At 43.3% G+C, this 22,392-nt stretch overlaps 1 protein-coding gene across 2 annotated transcripts; it reads right to left on the bottom strand.

Moving 5' to 3' along the window:
- Positions 1-499: 499 nt before the first annotated feature.
- On the bottom strand, positions 500-22,384 carry DCAF10 (DDB1 and CUL4 associated factor 10). 2 transcript variants are annotated; one of them, XM_014962571.1, is made up of 8 exons: positions 22,201-22,376; positions 21,616-21,720; positions 18,006-18,119; positions 11,625-11,822; positions 10,966-11,168; positions 10,074-10,184; positions 8,765-8,910; positions 500-5,769 (listed from the first exon to the last, which is right to left on the bottom strand). In XM_014962571.1, the coding sequence occupies exons 1-8, from the start codon at positions 22,296-22,298 to the stop codon at positions 5,401-5,403; spliced, it is 1,344 nt and encodes a 447-aa protein (XP_014818057.1). In that variant the 5' UTR covers positions 22,299-22,376; the 3' UTR covers positions 500-5,400. The 2 variants fall into 2 exon arrangements, with proteins under 2 accessions (XP_014818057.1, XP_014818058.1); XM_014962572.1 differs by lacking the exon at positions 21,616-21,720 and having other exon boundaries at positions 5,401-5,769; positions 22,201-22,384.
- Between the last annotated feature and the right edge of the window lie 8 nt (positions 22,385-22,392).

The raw sequence follows: 22,392 nt of genomic DNA, 5'->3' as shown, positions 1-22,392 counted from the left end.
TCCCCAGGGGAAGCACAGCAGGGCAGAGCCTTGCCCCTGGCACAGGCCACCCAGGACCCACTGCTGGGCCATGGCCGCCCACGGTGGCGCAGGCAGGACAGTTCCCACGAGGTTCCCAGCTTCAGGCTGGTCCCTGTGGGCAGATCTGAGTTGCCTGCTCTGCACTGCAAGAGCTGCACTGCTGCCTTCAAGGGTTTGCTGTTTGAACAAAAGGAGCTCTTTACCCTACAGGTACTGTCTCGGGTGATGGAATGGTTAATTACACTTGGTTTGTAGTCATGACACTGCCCCCAACACGTCCTGCTCTCTAGGCTTCAGAAGTGATCGGTCTCCTCTCACCACCATTCCTGACAGTATCACAGTGGCCAAGAAACCTGTGGAGGGGAACAGACCTCCCTGCAGAGGTTGTTTTGCTCTACGTGCTATTTTTTTCCTTTTAGTTGTAGGGAGTAGGCAAGAACCAGCGAGTATTACAGAACAGAGCTCAGTGTAAGATAAATACATTAAAATAGATTTTAATTCATTGAATTATTGTTTAATTTATTATGCAAGCAAAAGAAACTGTCCACAAATAGTAAGTTACTGTACGGCTGCAAGTACAATATTTTCAGAGCAGTTCTGATACTTCCTATACTGTATTAAAAGGCTACAATTTTTACTATGAAATCTCAGGTATTTCAAAATATTCTTACATGCACAATTTGTTTTTGTATTAAAAACCTTACACTTAACTGAAGATACTTAGTGCTTAAGAAAATGCACCTTTGACCAAGATCAGGAAATGAGAAGTTTCTTTTTCCTGCAGGACAAAAATATTATGGGCTGTTGACTTTCTCCTTTTACTCCATCTTTTTAGAATTTTGTAAACTAGATTTTTTAAAAGCTTTCATTTGGCAAGTGTATTTCTTTTTTCTAGAAGTTCACATGTCACAGAGCAACAGACCCATGTTTTACAGTATCAGGACCGTCTCCACATCAGTATTACCCAAATTAAAAAAAAACAACCAAACCCAACACCAACAAACAAACTAAAAAAAAACCCGACCAAAATCAAGCAATCCCCCCACCCCCCCAAAACCCCAGAAAAACCTGATGTTTACATTCTCATTCTGGTAGTAGGCAATCAAACTGTCCTCACCAAGACTCCAAGAGTGCAAACAAGCGTGTGTGTGTGTCTGTCTGTATCACTGTGCTTTTCCTCCTATCCCCAATAGTTCTGTTTGGAGGTTGCATTATTCCCTGAACTACCCATGTTTGACAAGTGGGCTGATGCCCCGTGGCGGTATATACACTGAAATACACACACACCTCGTACAGAGAAAGTACATATACATGAATGTCACTGTACAGTCCCAGTAATAGTTTCTCTCCCCATCCCCACGAATGTCTAACAGTGCTGCGGTGATTTAAAGACTGACCTCTAATGGAATACTCAGAAAATGCATTTACTCCCACAACATACAGTCACTGGACTACCACAAAAGGAGAACTAGCTTCAAACACTAGTTTGGTTCCTGTAGACGCTGCTATACGTTTACATTCCTATAGAGATAGTTATGTAGTTTATCTGCTTCTGCTGATCAGCCAAGCTGTGAATGGAGGAATTCTTTTACTACAGAAGTTAATGAATATGAAACCATGCATTTAAAAAACATACTGCATGCTTTACAATCACACGGAGAACTCCGTCTTCAGTAGAAACACTGTAAAATTTGTCAAGTGTTCTAACACTAGAGTGGTTAAACATAAACTGGCAGAAAGAAACTGGTGTAAGTCACTGCCATACTCTGCTGGTGCTGCAGTCTTTCATATACCGTTTGAAACATCTTCTTATGTTTATTTCAGGTAGTCTTATATAGTTCTGGAAGGTTAAGAATTCATCTTTTGAAACATAACAGTAAGATAAACTGGTTTTTTTACTATCTAGAAATACTCCAAAGCTCACCAACAAATTACTTCATTAATACAATAAGGCAAGATAGTACTAGTCAGAAAGACAACTGAAAACCAGTCCTTCCGCCAAGATATAACTGCAAGGTGCATCAGCTATAAACTACAGAATAGTGTTTCATTAAGTGTTACGCCAACTTCATAGGTAAAATAGATTAAATTTCATTGAAAATTGCCAAGTATTGTTGAAAAGGAGTAACCAAATGATCAAAATCTAAGATTACCTACTTACTCTAATTCAAACCTTTACAAATGTAATCAGAAGAGCTAGGTAACATTTCTACAGCACACACGGACAGAATCCATCTTAATATGCATCTGCTGTACATGCTACAAAAGCACCAAGGCGTCACCAAACCCCGTAACCAGGTCAGCGTTGAGATTGGTCCCACGCTGCGGGGCCGGTCACCCCCACCCCAGGGGCCAGGCATCGCAGGGGGACCCAGGTGCAATGACACCTCTCACTTTGGGGTAACGGGTCTTTACACAGAAAAGCCAGTGTCCACTGCTTCAGCACAACGCTCGTGAAAAACAGCCTATCATGAGGTAGAATTTAAAAAGTAACACTCAGTGCATATTAACAGGCATAGAATTAAAGTCACAAGCAATCCACCAGTTCAAGGAATTTCTGATAGGAAAAAACAAAACCAGCTATGAAAACAAACCAACCAACCAGCCCAGGAACTGCTGTGAGTTTATGGGTGCCTCTTTGCCTCCAGAACAAACACGGCTCAAGCCTGTGACAATTTTACTTAAGATTTCTTCAAAATGTCACCTGTAGTTCCTTTAATGATGTTTAGCAAAGCATTAAATAAGATGAGAAAACAGCACCCTAGAAGCACAGAGAGCGAGTGCTTAGGGAAAAAGCCATCATGGTCCAGAGCAGGGATGGCGGGAGAACATGCTGCTACTGGATTTATTTTTTTTGGCTTTCGTGTTTGGTTTTTTACCCAAAATAGTTCAGCCAATTAAAAACTCCTTGTAGCTTAGCTCCGCCTTTGCATACAAATCTTGTATTCCACAACTGTCCTCAAAGTTTCTGTACAATTCACTTCCACTGCTTTAAGTCATAGAGGAGGGAGCACCCCTGAAATGCTTCTAACAAAGCCTCAAATCTTGGCCACCCCAGGGGTGATTCAGGTTTTCAGGCTGTTATTCGTTGCAGGAAGAGCTGGAGCAGACAGAAACCACGTATTTCTAACCAGCCTCAGACACACTTGTATGTTCTATTGATAGTCACTAGGCCCTATTTTTCATGACTTGGCCAATTAACTTAAAGTGAAAAAATACCTTTTAATGAATTGTGTTCCTTGCACACAGTTCCAGAAGACGCAAAAAGGTACAAGTGTCTGAACTGAAGAGCCACTGGTTTAGAAAACAGGGCATCTCTCTTCATTTATGATTTTGTCAACCTATTTTTGAGTTCAAGACAATAGTTTGAGCAACTAGAGAATTGCTCAGAAGATATGACATGGGACATTTCAACCTGTGAGTTCCTGTCTGAGAAGACTATGTGCATTTATTTGTGTTTTAAGTTAACTGAGTATATTTACTTAAAAAATTATTCTTTCTCCTCCAGCTGAGATGGTATTCCACCGAGACATCATCACCAAGTAATTCTGTTAAAAACCCATGAGAAAGCACGCTTAGGACTTTTACCCAAAAATAGGAAGTCTGCTAGCTGCACATACTTGACTACTTGAACGTAGTCGTTTTGCAGTCAGCTACTAGAGGTGATGAAAACCCAATGGAGGATTAATTAACTTGTCCTCAGATTACCAAATACCCAACACTGAAAGCTTTGTATTACTAAAGAAATTCTCCAAAAGAGGAAATTTAAGATTTTTTTTTCTCATAATGCAAAGGAACCTTAAGTTTCAAAGACTTCTCCAACAACACCCAGAGTATGCTACCTACACAAATTCAAAACTACAAGAGGATCCTCAGATTTGTGTATTTTCAGCTCTCATCTGCATAGATGTCTTCTTTTTCCCCAAACATGTATTTTGCAAAAGGCTTTTTAAGAGTCAACTTTTAAAAAGCACACTCTGTTGAGCCAGAGATAGTGAATCTGAATACCAAAATATGACAGTACTTTTTAGGTAGTTTTCCTGCTGAACTGAGTGTGTGATTGGTCAGCAAAACCTTAATGAAATACTAAAAAAAAACAGATCTTGGAACACATAAGTGATAAGAATATTATAAACTGATATGGATGTACAAGACTGAAATAACTGCATTTACAAGGTTAGCTACATTAACTTGAGGGCTAAAACTTGGCATTCGTACTTAATATGTGATTTAATGGTGAATATTAACATTTTTCACATCTTACGATAAAACTGGTTAAATCCGAATAGATCTTACTGTAGACAGGCATGCTTTTAATCCATTCCCAACGGACCCATCCCAGACAAGCTCCTGTCACAGAAATGGTGCAGGTGAGGTGTGGAAGAAGAGTCAGGCGGGACACAACCTTAACATCAGCAAAAAAGTCTGCAGTGTTAAGTTTCAAATGTGGGATTAAGGTTTATGTTACTGACATTGAAAGCTCAACTCTGGTGGCTGAGGAGTCAAAGCTGCCCAAGAGAGGCCGACGGAGGACACCCTCCTCATACCAAACATCTCAACAGTTTGTCAGCAGCTGTTACGTGGCAGGTGGGTCAATGGGTCCTCACCCACTCAGCTTCTGCTGCCCTGCCCCAGTCTCTTCCTACTAAATTCTCTGAGGAAAAAAATGTAGCTACATCTCCATCCAGAATTGCTTCCTTCTGGCAATAAACACAGTATATGCAATCACAGAAACCAAAATGCTAACTGCAGCATTTGTTGGCTCATTTTTCTAGCCAATGTTCCTGCAGAAAGTTGGCTCATTTTTCTAGCCAATCACAAACCACCAAATTAATATATAAATTAAAACAAAATTTTCTTTTCTCTGTATGACAGTAACTAATTGTGTTAGTTACGTAGAAAAGCAGCTCATTATCTAATAATCACCATATAGTACTTTCAGCCACAGCAAAGGCCAAGGAAGAGTAGGTGAGGAAGTCTGGCTCCTTTGGAACAAGGAGGTGTCGTACCTGGGTGCATCCGGGCTGAACTGCAGCCCCTGTCTCCTCTACATTTGTTTCAAATAGCCCACTTCAAGTTGCATTGGAGGAAATTATCAACAAGTATTATGGTACAAACAAACCAGAACAATGACTGGATGGCACAGGATCAGCAGGAGCAGAGGTCTGCTTGGAAGGCTGAAAACAGCACGCGGAAGCAGACTTGTGGATGCCATATGAGAACGCAGAGTGCTGGGCTGGAAACTGGTTCCACTGCTGTGTTCAGAGATCAGAGTAACTATGATCTTATCTGGATTCAGGGATTTCAGAAAGAACACACTTCAACTAAACTGAAGTAACAACCACAAACATCTGAAGGTCCTGTTGATGCAAGATGTGCCTAGAACTTTGGCTGATACAGAGAAACACGTCCGCTAAGGCACCCCGAGGCGATCTGACAGTGCGTTGGAGAAAACTTGGTTGTCAGTACCACGTCATTGTGGGAGTAGAGGGAACGGATTTCTTTCAGGGGACTGGCTTCTTTGGGCAAACAGTCAACAAGTTCGCTGCAGTGTGCATCAAACCCCAACAAGCGTATCCCAAAGCCATGCGGGGATGAAATCATCCTGCCATCGGGACTGAAACAAAGTTCTTTGATGTAACCCCTGCCCACATTGGCTTCTTCGATGCAGTGAGTCAGCCGCAGGGAGCAGCGAGGTGAGACAGGGCGCACAGGGGCTCCTTCCTGGAATTCATAGACACAAGTCCACTAAAGGGAGAGGCAGAGAAAGGAACATTGAAAGAAAAGTAAAGCACTGCAGATTCTCATTCCCTCCCGCTGCACACTGAGTAACACAGGGACGACTGACACTACTGCTCATCTGCTCTTCAACAAGCATCTACTGTGAAATACAGTCCATTGGCATCTCCTTCACTTTGATCTGTCTGAGCAAAACAGCTGTATAGCACCAAAGCCGTTTTTTTAATTAAATAGATGCTAGATATAATCTTTTAAATCTAGTTTTTACCTAGAAAGAGCATAGATGCTCTTTTTGGCCCAGGCATCTGCTCTAATTTAGTAAACATTTAAATGAAATCTACAATAAAGCCCACTGTAATTTAAATTGACCGTTGGAATTATGCCCTTAACTTCAAAGGGAAAGAAATCTTTGAAAAGAAATAGATTTTTGGAGGAATGCTATGAACAGGTATATAGCCAGATTGTTCCTTGTGAGACAGACAGGGATTTTAATGTGTAATCTAATTAAATAATCTCAAACCAAATGCAAAACCAGCTTTTTGAAAATTTTTTTTATCGTGTTGATTGTTGTTTCAGCCACAAGGCAAAGTAAGTGTTCTTAGTTCTGTTCCACATATTCTACTGAAATAAACACAAAGGGAACAATACTAATGAATATTAACAGAAGACAGTAAGGCAAACATTAGGATTATGGGAAATTATAACTATGTCAATCATCAGTATCAGCTAAACCAATATAATATTTGCATTTTCAAAAAATGCTATTGTATAGTGGTTTGATGATAAGTTTACAGAACCAGCACTAAAATTTATAACAAATACGCTAAGCTTCCATTCACTCCTCTACACATCTTTAAGAGGTTACCATTACCAGAGTGGCTTTCTTAAAAAAAAACACCAAACAAAACAAAACAAAAAAAACAACCAACCAAACCCCAAACCAAACCAACTCTAATTTATATCAGCTAGCAAATTAACTAAACTGTTTATTATTGGTCAAGTATTCAAAGAATTCTTTGTGGGTTTGGAAAACAAATACAAAAGCTCCATGCCTTGAAAACAGAGTGGTCTACACAACCGCCACAGCAATAACTTTGAAATAACCCTAGGAAAAAAGGTGCTTGCAAGAGGACCATTTGGTGGAGTCCACATCTTCTGAAGGCTCTGACTGGGCTTTAATTATTCGTGAACTTGAGTTAACCTGCAAGTTCCTTCTCAAAAACAGTTGCTCTAGCACACAATCTGGGGGCTCCTGTTTTTCTATACAGTCCATGAAGAAAATTTTTCATTATTCCATGTGCGTTACAGACTGCTTGTTTGCCTTACAACAATGTGCAATATATCAGCTGTTATGTGACAGTTCACAAACACAATCTGGGGAAACATAATCCACCTGGCCTTAAAGCCTGCCGTTACCTGGGAAGGGAGAGGCACCCAGCAGAAAACCTGCACAGGCTGGAAGAGTGGGATAACAAGAACCTTATGAAGGTAAACAGGGACAAGTGTAAGCTCTTGCACATGGGAAAACATAATCCAGGAGTGGGGCACAGGCTGGGACCTACCCGTTTGGGGAGCAGCTCTGTGGGAAGCGACTTTGGGTCCTGGTGGACAACAAACTCCATATGAGTGAACAGCGGGCTGCTGCAGCAAAGCAAGCTGATGGGACACTGGACTGCCTCAAGGGTATTGCCAGCATAGATAATGAAGTCACTATCCCACTCTACTTGCACTTGTCAGGCCACACCTGGAATACCGTGTTTAGTTTTGGTCCTTGCTATACAAAATATATGTAGCCAGGCTGGAGAGGGTCCACAGAAGGGCCACCAAGATGATCCAAGGAATGGGAAGCTGCCATATAGGGAAAGGCTGAGAAAACTGGATACATTGGCTGTCAGAAAAGAAGGCTCAGGGGAGACCTTATCACCATGTTCCTTTAAAGGGTAGCTAAAAAGAAGATGGAGACTCCCTTTTTACAAGGAGTCATGTGGAAAAGACAAGGAGTAACAGGTACTCCTGGGGAGATTCTGATGGGACACAAGAGAAAAATTTTTCACAATGAGAACAATCAGCAGTTGGAATAATCTCCCCAGGAAAGGGGTGGATTCCCCAATATGGGGCACTTTCAAGACTCAGCTGGACAGGCTGCTGGGCCATCTTGTCTAGACTGTGCTTTGCCAAGGAAGGTCGGACCAGATGATCCTTGAGGTCCCTTCCAACATGGGATTCTAGGATTCCATGATTCTTTAAAGCTGCACATTTCAGTCACCTAAGTACAAGTTGCATGTGAGCTGTAGCTGGTCTTATGACTTAGTACGTCAAGTACAGGTTTGAAATGGATTCTGCCAGGATAATCATTGATGTCCCCTTTGTATTAAGTTGCAGAGTTTGAGGGTGAGAGTTGAAACCAAGGCACTTTGTTACATAAGCTTCACTGGAACTCATATTCCGACTATGGTGTGGCAGTTTTAAGTAGATGCAGAAATATACCATGACATTTTTTACTACAGTGTCGGAGCAGCCTCTGGAAAGCATCAGGGGCATAGCAGGAGCACTTCATCCTTGAAGCATCAATGGAGGCAGAAAACATTCCAAAGGCACCTGAGGAATTTAGAGGAGCTTCTCTGCTCAACTTGAACCATGTATACAACTCTCTAATCCTCTGTCTTTTCCAAGTTCATGCCTCATATGTTTTATCAGTTACATTTTTCTAAGTCATGTATGTGGCAGCACAACTACTGCTTGAAAACTTAGCAGAGCTGTGACCTATCAAAAGTATTCTGTGACAGAGCTGAGCAACAGGAGTACTGAATGTGGGATACAAAGTCATATGAGATCATTAAAAAAAAATAAAATTAATAATCTTTGTGAAAAAAAAATTGTAAGCAGAAATAACAGACTAATTTATTCAAATGCAAATTTACTCCAGAGCAAGGAAATTTCAATATAGTTTTATGATCAATACATCTTATTTAATGTATTTTTTAAAAAAACATATTTGTTTTACCTCTTGGTCGTCTGTGTTACTTGAGCACCGAAGAAGTGTAGCCCATCCTTTTGGATGTAGCTGTAGTGATGTAATGCAATTACCTCGATCTCTTTCTCCAGGAACCTCGGGTGTTAAGACCTCCAAACTATTTCTAGGTGATCCACCTACAAGGGGAAGCCAAAGGCAAGGTCTCAGTGAAATCTATACACTGATCTTCACCTCATCAGTCTAGTGCTGACACTTGCATCTGACTGCTAGAGAAAGATGCACCTTCATGAAAGGATAAATCAAATACGAAAGATTGACGCCAATACCAATGGGCTCAGTCCTGCTTTAAATAGCTTCTTTTTTGAAATTTGCTTTCCTAGAGCTGCATTATATCATCTCATATTATGAACTAAGTCAGAGTTAGCTTTCTACACATACGCTCTTCACTATCATTAACACAAAATCTAAAGAGTGGGGGGGGGGTTCTAAAAATTACTGGTTCTCAAATATATATGACATCCTTTCCAAACTCCTTCCAAAGCCTGTATGCAGTTTTGCTTTTCCCCCCCTCTCCCCTAAAAAGCTCTTCACAGGTAAATCACGCCCAGGCACCCAGATAAGCCTCCTCCTTTCATAAGTATGTTTGACGATTTCACAGCCATGAGTAGTTAAAACTTCACTTTATACTTATTTGAAACAGCATGTGATTCACAAAGTATTTGGCCAATTTGCCAAGTTTGCACTGACTTTCTGAAAGTGCATCCTAGATTCAGAGGAAGCCTGCCAGTCACAGGACCATCAGTTTTCATACCTCTGTAGTCAGGTAGGACTTAGTTTGTAATCAGAACTCCACAAAACACTGTGTCCACATTTAAGACCTCTTTTCCTATTCTTTTTCAATTCTATTGACTCCTCATGGAGAAATTGCATACACATTCTCATCATTAAGGAAAACAAAAAGCAAAACATAGCTATGTTCTGCTCTGTTGTTTTGGGGGTTTTTTTCCTTCTTTTTCTGAAGGTCATTCACACAAGCTTTGACGAAAAAACACAAGGAAAAGGGAGCACCTCTACATAACAACAATAATGTACTAATATAAAATAAAGACCTTGTTGCTGTCATCAGATTTCTTGGAAAAAAATGATTAGATCCCCAGCCTTCAGCATGCAATATTTTATTGGTTTAATAGAAGTCATAGCAACACTATTGTTTTAAAAGTCACAGAGACAAAAACACAGCTCGTCACTATTATATTCTGGTGTCTTCTGGATAGAATGAGTCAAAGTCCATGATTTTTTTATTACCTTTTTTTTTTTTTTTTTTAAAATCTTTTCCTACCTTCTCGCTGGGAGGACCGAGACATGTGTTTTTCAGTCAGCAAGCCTGAATCATTCTGGTGACACGGTGAACCAACAGCCCGGGGACCGGAGGAACCCGATGAAGTTATGTCTGCAAACAGCACAAGCCAGGTGAACACCACAGCCACGCATAGCCCACTTACCACACACGGCCCGCACTCAACTCTCCTTACAAATGCTAAGTGAAAGGTAAGGCACCCTGTTAAGAAAACACTTTTGAAAGCTTAGTTTATAGTCTAAAAGTACCATTCTGTTTGTGCCTCATACAAATAAACCGCCAGCACAACAAACTCTACTGGGAACAAGAGGTGAGCTGCGTTCCTTCCTTCTTACACTGTCACTACCAGAAGCTGGGGTACGCATTCTTCCCCAGGCCACTTCCTTTACATCCTGACACCCAAATGGCAGAGTTTCTGTCAGTACTCTGTTCTGGTACTGCCATAAAGCAGTGAAATTTCAGAGAAGGTGATTTTTCCATGTCTGCGCCAAGAGCAACCACACCACTATACGAGTCATGAGTAGTCACTGGAGCTCACACACAGTCAGCCCACTCAACATGGGTTGTTTCTTCTGTTACAAATAAAGATAAATAAAGCAAGAGACTGACAGCTCAAGGTGACAAAATTCCACAGGCACTTTATCATGTAGTGCAGAAGTCTTGCTACCAAAACCCACCCTGAAGACTTTACCCGAGCCAGAACATACCACTTGACAGTACAGATGTGCATGACCCCTGAACAACGGAGGTGCCACTGTGCCAAAGCCTCGGCAGAATCCTTCTGACACTACCTCTGCCTTCTTTTGCCAGTTAAGAATATCCCATAAAACATCTCTAAAACAGAAGCTGCCAGAGACTTTTCCACAGCATTCACCTGAACTTGTTGTAGTCCTCCTCGCCCTTAAAATTGGGTAGCTGCCAACCTCTAAAGATTTGTTCAGGTCAAGGTCATGCAAAATCAGAAGATATCCAGAGGAGGTTGAGATCAACATTTTGGAACAGTCTGGCGTCAGCCTCATTCGCATAAGAAAACGGGTGTGAAAAAACTTCTTGTGGGGACATCCATCTTCTGTGCACCTGGACAGCGAAAAGGAAGCACAAGAAAAGCCTGCAATTAGCTTTGACTCAAGTCCCTAAACATGTCCAGAAGAGTCGAGGATGTGCTAAGCACCCTTATTCATTCAAAAACTTTTTTTGAGTACCATCTTTATCCTACTTAAATCAGATTTTAATGAAATAGCAGTAGTCACATTCTCATACTACCACAACAATGAAGACAGAGCTCTTTCAAGACAAATAAACAAAACAAAAAAACCCCCCTACTACTACATTTTGGCACATCAGCAAGATGTGCACATCACTTTTTAACTACTGGACAAATATCATACAAAGGTGATGCAAGTTCTTGATAAGGGCTATAAACTAATCACAGTATTTAAGACAGCAATATAGCACCATCCAAGGAAACAGGTTTTTCATCTTCTATGGAAGAACCTCTAGAAATGCAACAGCAGCAACACAGCAGCCACATACCTGTTCGTGTCCCAGATGATCACGTTTCCATCAAACCCCGACGTTACTAGTAATCTTGTATTGGTATCATACTCAATGTTCTTAACCCAGCTAGTGTGACCATGCAAAGTGCACACTTTTGTGTTCAGCTTTCTCAAATCCCAAAGTGCTATTGTAGTGTCATCAGAACAAGTCGCAAACAGTCGATTATCTAGAAACCTGAAAACAAGAGAGAAATACTGTGGCTGCTTAGTGCCTTTTCCAATTTAAATATTCTTAAGCAGGAGTTTAAGCTAACAGAGAAATAAATAGCTGGCTGCACAAAAAAATGAACATACAGCAGAATATTCGCCAATAAAACAGTTCCACTAAAAAACAGTACTGTTGGGATATGCACCAGTAGCACATCCCCAATAGCAAGCTAACAAACCCACAGAAGCATAGCAGAAGGTTTTTTTTGGCTTTTTTTTTTTTTTTTTTAAAGCTGCAAGCAGTTGCTGGACTTTTAAGAGTCATTCCCATCTGGATTTCCAATGGATCTGAACATGAGTTATGCTGCCAGTTCATCCCTGTATCCCACCTAGCACAAATCTGCACTAAGTGTTTCTTATCACTGTGCCCTGACTCTGCCTTAACCTGTACGTTGAAAAAGTGTTCTGTAAATATTTCAAAGCTGTTACTAAATTGCACTGTAAAAAACCCCCACAAAACCCAAACCAATAAAAACTTTTCTACTGTTTATGCTTCAATTCAAAGACAGCAGAAGGTTTTTTTTTGGCTTTTTTTTTTTTTTTTTAATTAATCACAAAAAGATCACATAACCACCAAACCATCAGTGGAACAAATCCTGTGGTGGATCTGTGGGTCCCTGTGGTAACTAAACCAGTTACCCATCTGCACAATACTCAGTTTTAAACTTACCAAGTCTTTTAAAGACACAAATATCCTTGGACTAGTCAGTCAGCTTTTGGACCACTAGCAAAATGTTCCCTCTGACTATTCAGTAGTCCCTGCGGCAGAGCTCTGCCAGCCTCCAGAGCTTGCAGTTTTTACCTTTCATCTTCCCCATCTTCACCAGAGCCTTTTGCTGCTACAAAGAGGCAGCACCAGAAGACACAGCAATCCTACCCTCCTATAAGACTACACAAGATCCTATCAGCTTGTAATTAATTAAACCCATGCTCCTCTTTACTCTGTTCATTTCTTTGACACCTTGCTGCTCCGTATGGTGCTCTACCAACCACATGGCCTGCACTACAAACGGTACTATCTTGGGAACATGAACTAGATTTAAATCTGAACACTACCACTGTTTGCATATCTCCCTGGCCCCTTAATTTCATCTCACCTTTGCCCATCATTCCCTTCAGAGCCCCTCAGCTCCGCAATGCCCTGAGGTAACAATTGCTGCAGCCTCAGACTCAGGAAGAGCCATGCAGGCTTTCTGCATCCAGGGAGGTCTGTACCAGGATGGTCTCAACAGTCTCCACCAAAAAGGGGCTTTTACTCCCATGTTTCTGCCTTTCCTGTCCATCTGAAGCAGACACATGAAGTTGGGCTTTTCAAATGCACAAAAGCAGGGACGCATGTCACAGTGCAAGTACAGAGCACTGTGCAGAGCACTCTTCAGTGTGAAAATTTCAGATCATCTTTGGAAGCAGCAGCTGCACAAGTGCTACAGGCTACCCAAATTCATGGACTCCTTCCATACTGATGTGCATTTGAGGATTTGAGTGGTTTGAGTTTGAACCTCAACAGAAGATTTAATTCTGTTCAGCTCAAAGTACTGCAAGAAGAGCAAGCCTACTGCTCCAAATTTCACACGATATTTACAGACCTGCAGTTCTATAGCACACTTTTATGCAGTAGTGAATTTCTATCACACACATGGTGCATGTTCTGCACTTAGCAGGTCTGGAGCTCCTGCTTTCTGAACAGATGACAGGCTCCTCACTATTGGGAGAAAGTGGAAAAGAATATGGGTCACACTAGTTGGGTAATCACACTGATCAGGTTAAGCACTTTAGTTCTTCATCATGATAATCTCTGGTCTTCAGCCAAAATTCAATGTATACAACACTCCTGCATGAGGCAGCTTGACCACCCTCAAGTGATTCCAAAAGGAAAGAATATCTGATGTAAAAACACTTCAACAGACAGAAGGGGATAGAAGGGCTGGAATGAGCACTAAAAAGGCAGAGGTAGGTAATAAATTGCATAAATTAATCTAGAGGATACTGAGGCAAATGAAAGACTTTTCAAAAACACCAAGCGAAGATAAGATTTTGAAAGCGTACTTAGACAAGTTATTTGGTTCACCAAGAAAATTACTGGATCAAATTATTTAGTTTGCATTACACAATCAAAAGTTATTATACTCCATCCCCACTGCAATTTATGCATGCCCTTACTTTTAGAAGGCCAAAGCATACAGGTTAATGTTTGGAATTCATGCCCGTGAAGGCATTTGGAAAAAAAGAAAAAAGCTCAACCTGACATTAAAGGGAAAATAAAACCTATCCGAAAAACACCAGAAGTACATGAATACTAAAGCAAGAATGATCTACACAAAGACATGTGTTAAGTTACCCCTAGAAACAGCATTTTATCTTTTAGACTTAGAACCAGGCTACATCACGTAAAACCAGCAACAACCCAATGAAAAATAACCATCCACAATGGGAAGAATCTAACGTTGCATTTTATCAGGGCAAAAGTACAACAGAGTACACCTCTTGCCTGTATAAATCCATCATTTGCCTTTATCTTGGATGCTACAGCAACCCTGCTTCACCCACCACAAACAGGTTTCAGAAGAAACAGACAGGGAGGTACAAATGGTCCATATAGGCAATGACTAGGATTCACTGGAACAAGAGCTCATGGAAGGTGCATATGACTCAGGCATATAGAACTGACTGACACAGAGAAAGTAGATATAGATTAATTATTCCCTGTCTTCCTACTTAAGAGACGAAGACAAAAAAAAAAATAAATAGAGGGCCTCAAACTAAGTTACCAAGATTTAAAAATACTATTAAATCCTCCTTGAAACACATTTATGCCATGGAGCTCTGCCATGGGAGGGTTTTAAGTAAGCTCAAAACCTGACCAAGTTCAGGTAGAACAAAATTTCTGCTTCAGATGATTACACACAAATCCCCAGCAGCTGCAAGACTACTGGAAAAGGACCACTACGTGCTTCCCTGTTCCCACACACCTCTGAGGCACCTCCTATAGGGCACAGCAGTAACACTTCTTTTTGGTGCTTATTACAAGGAATTTCTGTAGTAGTGTAATGCCTGGAGTCCTGCTCATTAAGCAGAAACAATACTCCAGGTAATGCTGTACTAACCGTGCCTTACAGAATATAGTTAAGTACCTTGTAACTTAAGTTTATAACGACAAACAAATGGGGACATGCAGGAAGACACAGAAAATTACTCTGGTACCCTACAAAATAAAAATAAGGCTTTAAGAAGCATTTCAAAAGGGCGCAGGAAATTTAGTACACGTTGTTAGGAAGGACCTTAGTCTGGTGATTAACAGTAGATCTGAGAGTTATCTGCTTGGAGGTAGTACTTATGTTTTGATGCAAATCAAACCACACTGAGAAAAGACATTTAAGGACTAAAAACAGACTTACAAAGCCTCACAGACAGACAAAGTGGAAAGAAATGAGATCGTTCGAATAAGAGAAGAGAGGGGCAGGAAATTTCAAGGCTGTTCTCAACCAAGGAACGAGATAAATCTCAAGACCAGCACAGCCGACCACAACAGAGACAGCCAAGAGTGAAGGAGCCTGTAACAGAACATCCTTTGTAAAACATGATGCAGACTCACCTGAAACCCCAGCGAGAGCAGTCTGAGTGATAGGATCAGATACTGCATCAGGGGTGCATAAAAAGCAAAATAAATCTGATTTGCCTTCGCCTTCCAATATCTTGGCTTTATTTCTCACCTAGCTTTATCTAAAACTAAGCACATTTAAAGGACAACCACCGGCATGCAAGATGTGAACAACTGCATTTCCTTACAGAAAAGCATGTTCTCAACATCTCCTCTTCTGTGTCAGCTAGCCCCAGCTTTTACTGTAGCTTTTCTGAAAGACATCCAACTGATGTAAAACTTCAGTCTCTTCTAAAAAGGACAGGCAGCTTGTGAAAAACATCAATTTATCTGAATAATGCATAAAGACACTGGCAGCCCACATTTTATCCAGCTCTTTTGAGGAGAAATGCTCAGACTGCTTCTACAGTTTTCTTGGGGGTTTTGGCAAGGTTTTTTTCCTTTGAGAATCTGAGCGAAGAGAAGCTGCAATATGACCCACAAGGTTAAAAAGTGTCAAGTTCACATGTGAAATTCTATCTTCAGACCCAGGACAGCTAAAAATAATAGAATTTAAAAGGAAAAGCATTACATGACAAAAATACTGACGTTTTAGGTTCCTACGCTTGCTGTTTCTCACTTCATTCTGAGAAACAGGCAAAGGATTTAAACCATAAAGACTGAGTTTAAGTTGAATTGCTGAAGCCATTTCATTTTCCCAGCTCGTCTATATCATACTGATATTTAGAGCAGTCAATATTTGTTTGGAAATTTCTATGCAACTATGGCAATTACTCTTATGCTTCAAAATACCAGCCATATTCATGTAAATACCTGATCTTGCTGACGTCTTGGACTTGCACTTCAAACATAAAATCACACACAACTTGTTACATTCTGATTTACCATGTTCATTCAGGGCATTCCAAAGGCCATTTAAAAGAGGTGATAATACCTGTCCTGGTTTGAGGTGAAACAGAACTAATTTTCTTTTCAGTAATTTCACTTTTCAGTCAAGCATCTTTAACTGACTGAAATTAATGGCATATTATGTCTGCTTCTAGTAGGTAAGGTCTGATATTTATAGTGAATACTAGGAAATGGCGTGCAGAGAGGCTCCTGCTTATACTAATTGCTATAACAACGAAGGTCAGCTCCCTTCATGTACCAAGGAGGGGACATGAGACCCAAACCAACAAACAGGATATTCCACCCCATCTGCCTTATGCTCAGTATAAAAGATAAGGGATCAAAGGGTCAGCTCTTTTTCTTATTATCAATTCTAGTGCATGTGTTGCAGGGGTGGTTTCCTACTAAATATTGGTGCAAGAGTAGGCTTCCACCACCCATACTGGCATGAGCCACTCCAACTGCTCTGACAATGAGCACTGTGACTACTCCAACTCCATCAGTTGTACAAGTCACCCCGTGATCAGGAAGCAGAAAAACAGGTCAGTTCATTCCCCAGCCCCTTATGACAAAGACCACATAAAGGCAGATAGCATGGGAGAGACCAGAAGACCCAGGAGAGGGTCCTTGCCAGGTAGAGCAACCTTCTCAAGCAGATTGGGGGAGAGTCCTTCTTGGGCAGCATCAACGCAGGAGGAGGTAATCATTCAATCCTTATCTATGAACTTGCAAAACATGAGAAAGGGCTTTAGCCATTGTGAAGGTGAGACACTGATCACCTGGTTGCTCTGCTGCTGGGATAAGGGGGTCAATACCACAGATTTAGATGGTAGAGAAGCTGGGCAGCTGGTAAACCTGGCCAGAGACAGATGTATCCCTAAAGCAAGTGGCAGAAAGTCAGACACTCCCAGTCTCTGGAGGCGACTTGTGTCAGCTGTAAGGTGCAGGTATCCCTTTAAGGACGACGTTGGATGCTGCCCGATCAAATGGACACCACAGAGAAAGGTACCCGAGAGAACTGGCTGTGCAAGAGGTGATTTATGGTGACTGTCAAATGATGAAACATTGTGCAAACAGCCTTTGCTGCAGGAGTTTGTGCAGAGTGCACCACCAATGTATTCCCTCCCACACACTGTCTACAGTGGTCTGGGGAGGATCCGACACACCAACTGCAAATGAAGCGGCTAACAGAGTACGACAGTGTGAAGACAGTCTCTCTCCTACCCTCACTGTTGCAGCTGTGGAAAAATTGGCTGAGAAAAACCAAGAAAATGACTGAGAAAAACAAGAAATTATTTGAACAACTGTTTGAGAAACTGTCTAGGATGTAGGAAAGATCTCATTCTTCTCTGGCATGGACCCATGTTGCAGCCATTAGGAGAAGACACTCTTTCCCTCCCATAAACCGCAGCTCTTCCACCAACAAGACCACCTATCAGCATTATATATCACCACCACCACCCTCAGATCCCTTCTCTTCCCCTTTCCAGCCCTTCCTCACCTCAACACTGAAGAGAAGGAAAATGGCACAAAGCAAACTGCAATCTAATGGCTTCACAAAACCCACTCCCTCAAGAAAGTACACAACACAAACTTATCACACTGTCATAAGAAAAGTATCCATGGTAAGACAAAATACAAGGTCTTTTATTCCATCTGGCCTACCTGATATTATTTACACAGTCTTCATGAGCTTCAGAGAGAGTTTTGATGTGCTTTGAAGATATCGGGTCAAAAAGCAGTACTTCAGTCTGTTCACAAGCAACAGTCAATACTGACCTGCAGGGGAGGAGAGCAAAGTAGAAACATTTGTATTCAGTAAAAGAAATTACAGGGGTGTGCACCCAGCTACCTTCCATTCCCCACAGCTTCTCCACCCTTCGCTGGGCTTCCTGCTCACGCTGCACAGTCTGCAACAGGGATTACGGGTTCTCATTGCCTTCATGCAGATGCCTATTCTCAAGCACCTCACACACAAAAAAATGTAGAAGAAAACAGCATGTTGTTTTATTCTGGAGAAGTTAACTCCCATAACTCCTTCTCCAGAGACCATGGCTCTTCTCCTGCCTGGACACCAGTGTAATTAGCGCACAGCTGGTGCGCTCACTGGACAGACCCCATGATCTTTTAATTCACTTTTTTTTTTTTTTTTTTAAATGTTTTATTCTGGAGAAGTTAACTCCCATAACTCCTTCTCCAGAGACCATGGCTCTTCTCCTGCCTGGACACCAGTGTAATTAGCGCACAGCTGGTGCGCTCACTGGACAGACCCCATGATCTTTTAATTCCTTTTTTTTTTTTTTTTTTAACATGCAAGGTGGTTGTTTTATACCAGCTATTTACTTCATAGATCCAATTATGACATTATTTAAATTGCACAGTTAAATGTATTTATATCTGGTTTTTTTAGCAGTTATTTGAGGGTTATTTGTCCCATCACTGCAGTGCAATGTATGAATCCAGTGATTCCTGTCCGGGAAAAAAAAAATCAAACTCTGGCATGAAACCCGCTGCTTTGTTCATGTGAGGATATTTGCTTTATGTTGCAGGAGACAGGAAAGAAAAAAAAAGAAAAGAAAACACCACCCAAGAGTAAGTGGAAAAGCATCTACTCTGAAATTCTACTGCAGATTTCCCAAATGACTGGGAATGCCCATATCACGGTTTCCCTCTGTCCATCCTCTGGCAACACTTTCCAGGGGGTGGGAGATGCTGCAATTTGCTTTCTGGGTGCCAGCCCACATGCTGAATAGCTCCATAACAGGCAAGGGTCTGCCAGAGACCTCAGGGAGGGAGGGAGCGCAGCCTGCACCAAGCGCTGGCCACCAGCTTGCAGGGGGGAGCCAGCCACCAGCCACCCCTCCCCTGCATGACCACCGCAGTAGCCTTCACCAAAGAACTTCCAACTTCTGGAAACAGCCCCCTCCAGCCCCATGCCATTATCAACCATGACTGCGTCTCCCTGAGACCTTTACAGATGTCACCCCAGATACACCGCCTCTTCCCAACAGGCAGCCCCTGCTGAAGGGCAACCACCGCCTTCCTCAGGGAAAAGGCATCGGTACAGTTTTCTCACTGCCTGCCATAACAATGGCTTCAGTGGCTAGTGACTTTGGCATTCACCCAAACACAGCATGAAGATGACATTCAGACTGCGTATTCAGGAGCAGAATTTTTAAACCAGACTGTAAAGGACAGCACCCTTCCCCCACAGCCCCACTACTCAAGCAACTCTGCTGATGACCTGCGTTCTTCAACACCAGAGTAGTATGAAGCCAGTAAATGCTACAGGCAGAAATAAGACCAATTCAAAGCTTTATGTAAAATATCTAGCCTTTCTGCAACCAAGCCATTTTTTCACTGAAAGCTTGTATTAAAAAGTTTAGATTTAAAAGTTTTACTTTTTAAAATAGCAAGAAGTCAGGGGATTGCTATCAGACATCATATGCTATTAAGTACAAAGAACAAGAGTTCTCTGACAAAATATATTGTTTTCTAAATGCAGCAGTGATGTTATGGAAGTGATGGTCAAAGACAGGAACAGCAAGGCATTGGCACACATCTAAGTTGGGCATTAGCAGAGACACAGGCTGGGAACTTGGCTAATTGTTATCCATGTTCTTTAAGATCAATGTCACAATAGATACTAAACCACACTACCATTACCACTCTGAGGACACAGAAAAGTCCAGAGCAAGGTTTAGCATCTTTCTGCATCAACTAATTCACTTGCCAAAACCAGAACAACTTCCAGGAACTACAATTTCAAGGACATTAACCTCCTTTTAAAAAAAGCACCTTTTCTTCCCCACCTGAAGGCCTCTGTGTATCCATTTACAGCTTTCCTTGGAGAAAAAAAAAATTAAAAAAAAACTACACCAAAGACCTTGTCCAGGATACACATTATTTGTGGATGAGATCGGAGAGGTGTCTGTGGAAAGATCACAGGGGTGTGAGCAGGCACAGAAAACACCCGCTCAGGCAGGATGTCCAGCTCCGCACCAGCCTCTCCTGTGGTACCCACATTTACTGGGTTTACATGTGTTGAAAAGGTCTAAGTGCAATGACAGGTCAGTGACAGTGAGGTCTGGCCTGCTAAATTAGCAAAGCCGACCTCCAGAACAGCTCAGGGGCTGCCCCGGCCCTGCAGAGCCCCAACCTGCACAACGGCATCGGGCAGGAGGGTGGCACGGTGAGCCCTGGGGAGCAGCTCCTGCTGCGCACAGCCCAACGGCACCATTCCCACCAGGTCCCCACAGCAGCTCCCCAAGGAGCCAGAAGGGGCAAGAGACAGGGATCCAGCATCACTGGCCACAGTCAGTTCTCTTGAGAGAAGCTGCAGAGAGACCAGGAGTCTCCACCGCGCAGGACAGGTCTGGCCAGCTCTGTGACGGCTCCCAACTGGGCACAAACCGCAGAGAAACAGGCAGAAGTGAGCCAGGTTTGGGCTGTTTTGTTTGGGCAGCTGAGGTTCAGAGCCGTGATGAGAACCCACGCCCAGCAGCACTGGTGGTCTGCTGGGATAGCCCTGTGAGCACTCCATGGACACGGCCCTGCAACACCAGAACTTTCTTGCTGGGTTCGTTTTAGAGCAGGAGATCCCTGGTTTAGCTCATCATATGAGCAGCCTCACACACATCCGGCACAAAGGAGGGGGGGAGAATACAGAACTGCACCTTTTGCCAGAAACTTGCACAAATAATCTTAAAACAACAGCCCAGTTGCACTGCTACTGCAGCTGACACTTTCTACGCTGGTAGAGAACACCCAGGTGTGGATATTTTTCCAATTCCATTGCTGTGGCTAAGCCAGCAGAGCCATTCCCCCAGCCTCCCCACACCACAGAGAGGACGCTGGGCATCAGGGACCTTCTGCGCACCCAGCTGTGGATCTACAAAAGAAACCACTTTCCAGCAACAGTCCCTGAGGATAGTTTTGACAGTTTCTGTAGCTTAACTTTGTCCTTTTCGAAAAAATGGAGGAACAAATAAGGAGTTGAACCTCAACTCCACAGCACAGCTATGGCAAAATCGTCATGAGTTCAGATGTTCATGGAAACCAAAAATCTGTTCTGACAAAAACTCACTGAAAACAGAGAAGCTGACTAGCCATCAAGGGTAACAAAGATTTCAATTCTGACTATCCAAACTGAACACACTGCTGAGACCACCCTAGCTAGCAAGGCCTTTCTGCCAAGAAAACTTCGCAGGATACAAATATGCAGGCGTGTCTGAACCGAAATCGCTCTGGTCTCAGCTGGTGTGCGAGGACTCACCTCCTCCCCAGTGAGCCCAACTGCCGCTCGCTTTTGTCTACACGTGTCTGCAGCAGGACACCCGTCAGCTCCCTCCTCACCGCGGACGCATAAAATTCACGGAACCTTCAATGAATAAGTATCACGTTTCAAACAGAAACTTGGCTCTCTGAGGGCACCTGGCACAAGCTGCGCGTTAACGAAGGGGTTCCACCATCCTGTTCTGCACCGTCTGCCTCAGTCCACCACCTCCCCTCCTCCTGCGGGAGAAGCCCGGAGCGACGCCGGGCCCCGGGACGGGATCACGGCGGGATGCGGGCTCCCCGCAGGATGGGACGGGGGATCGCGGCGGCGCGGGCCGTGCCGCCCTTCGCGGGCAGGAGCGACGGAGCGCCAGGGCCTCCCGCCCGGGCCTGCCGAGCAGAGCGCATCTCCCCGGGGCCGCGTCCCCCCGCCACGGGTTACGACAACCACGGCCCCCCCGCAGAGCGAGAACGGGCGGCGGTCACCCGCCCTGCACGGCACCCGAGGGGAAACGGGACCGGCGCGACGCCGGCCAGGCAGGAGCGGCGGCGGGGCGGGCGGGGGAGCGGCGCTGGGCCCTACCCGTCGGGCGAGTACTCGAGATTGAAGACGGCGCCGTGCGTGCGGGTGCTGAGGTACACGGAGTCGGCGGGCTGGATGGAGCCGTACAGCCCGGTCATGGCGCGGAAGGTGTCCCGCGCCGGGTCCACGGCGGCGCTGCGGCCCAGGCAGCGCCCGCGCAGCCACCCGAACAGGCCGGACCCCGGCGCCGCC

Source organism: Calidris pugnax, unplaced genomic scaffold (assembly GCF_001431845.1).
Source record: "Calidris pugnax isolate Ruff unplaced genomic scaffold, ASM143184v1 scaffold499, whole genome shotgun sequence".
Taxonomy (NCBI): domain Eukaryota; kingdom Metazoa; phylum Chordata; class Aves; order Charadriiformes; family Scolopacidae; genus Calidris; species Calidris pugnax.
Note: the sequence above shows the minus strand (reverse complement) of the source record. Positions and strands in the feature narration are given on the sequence as shown.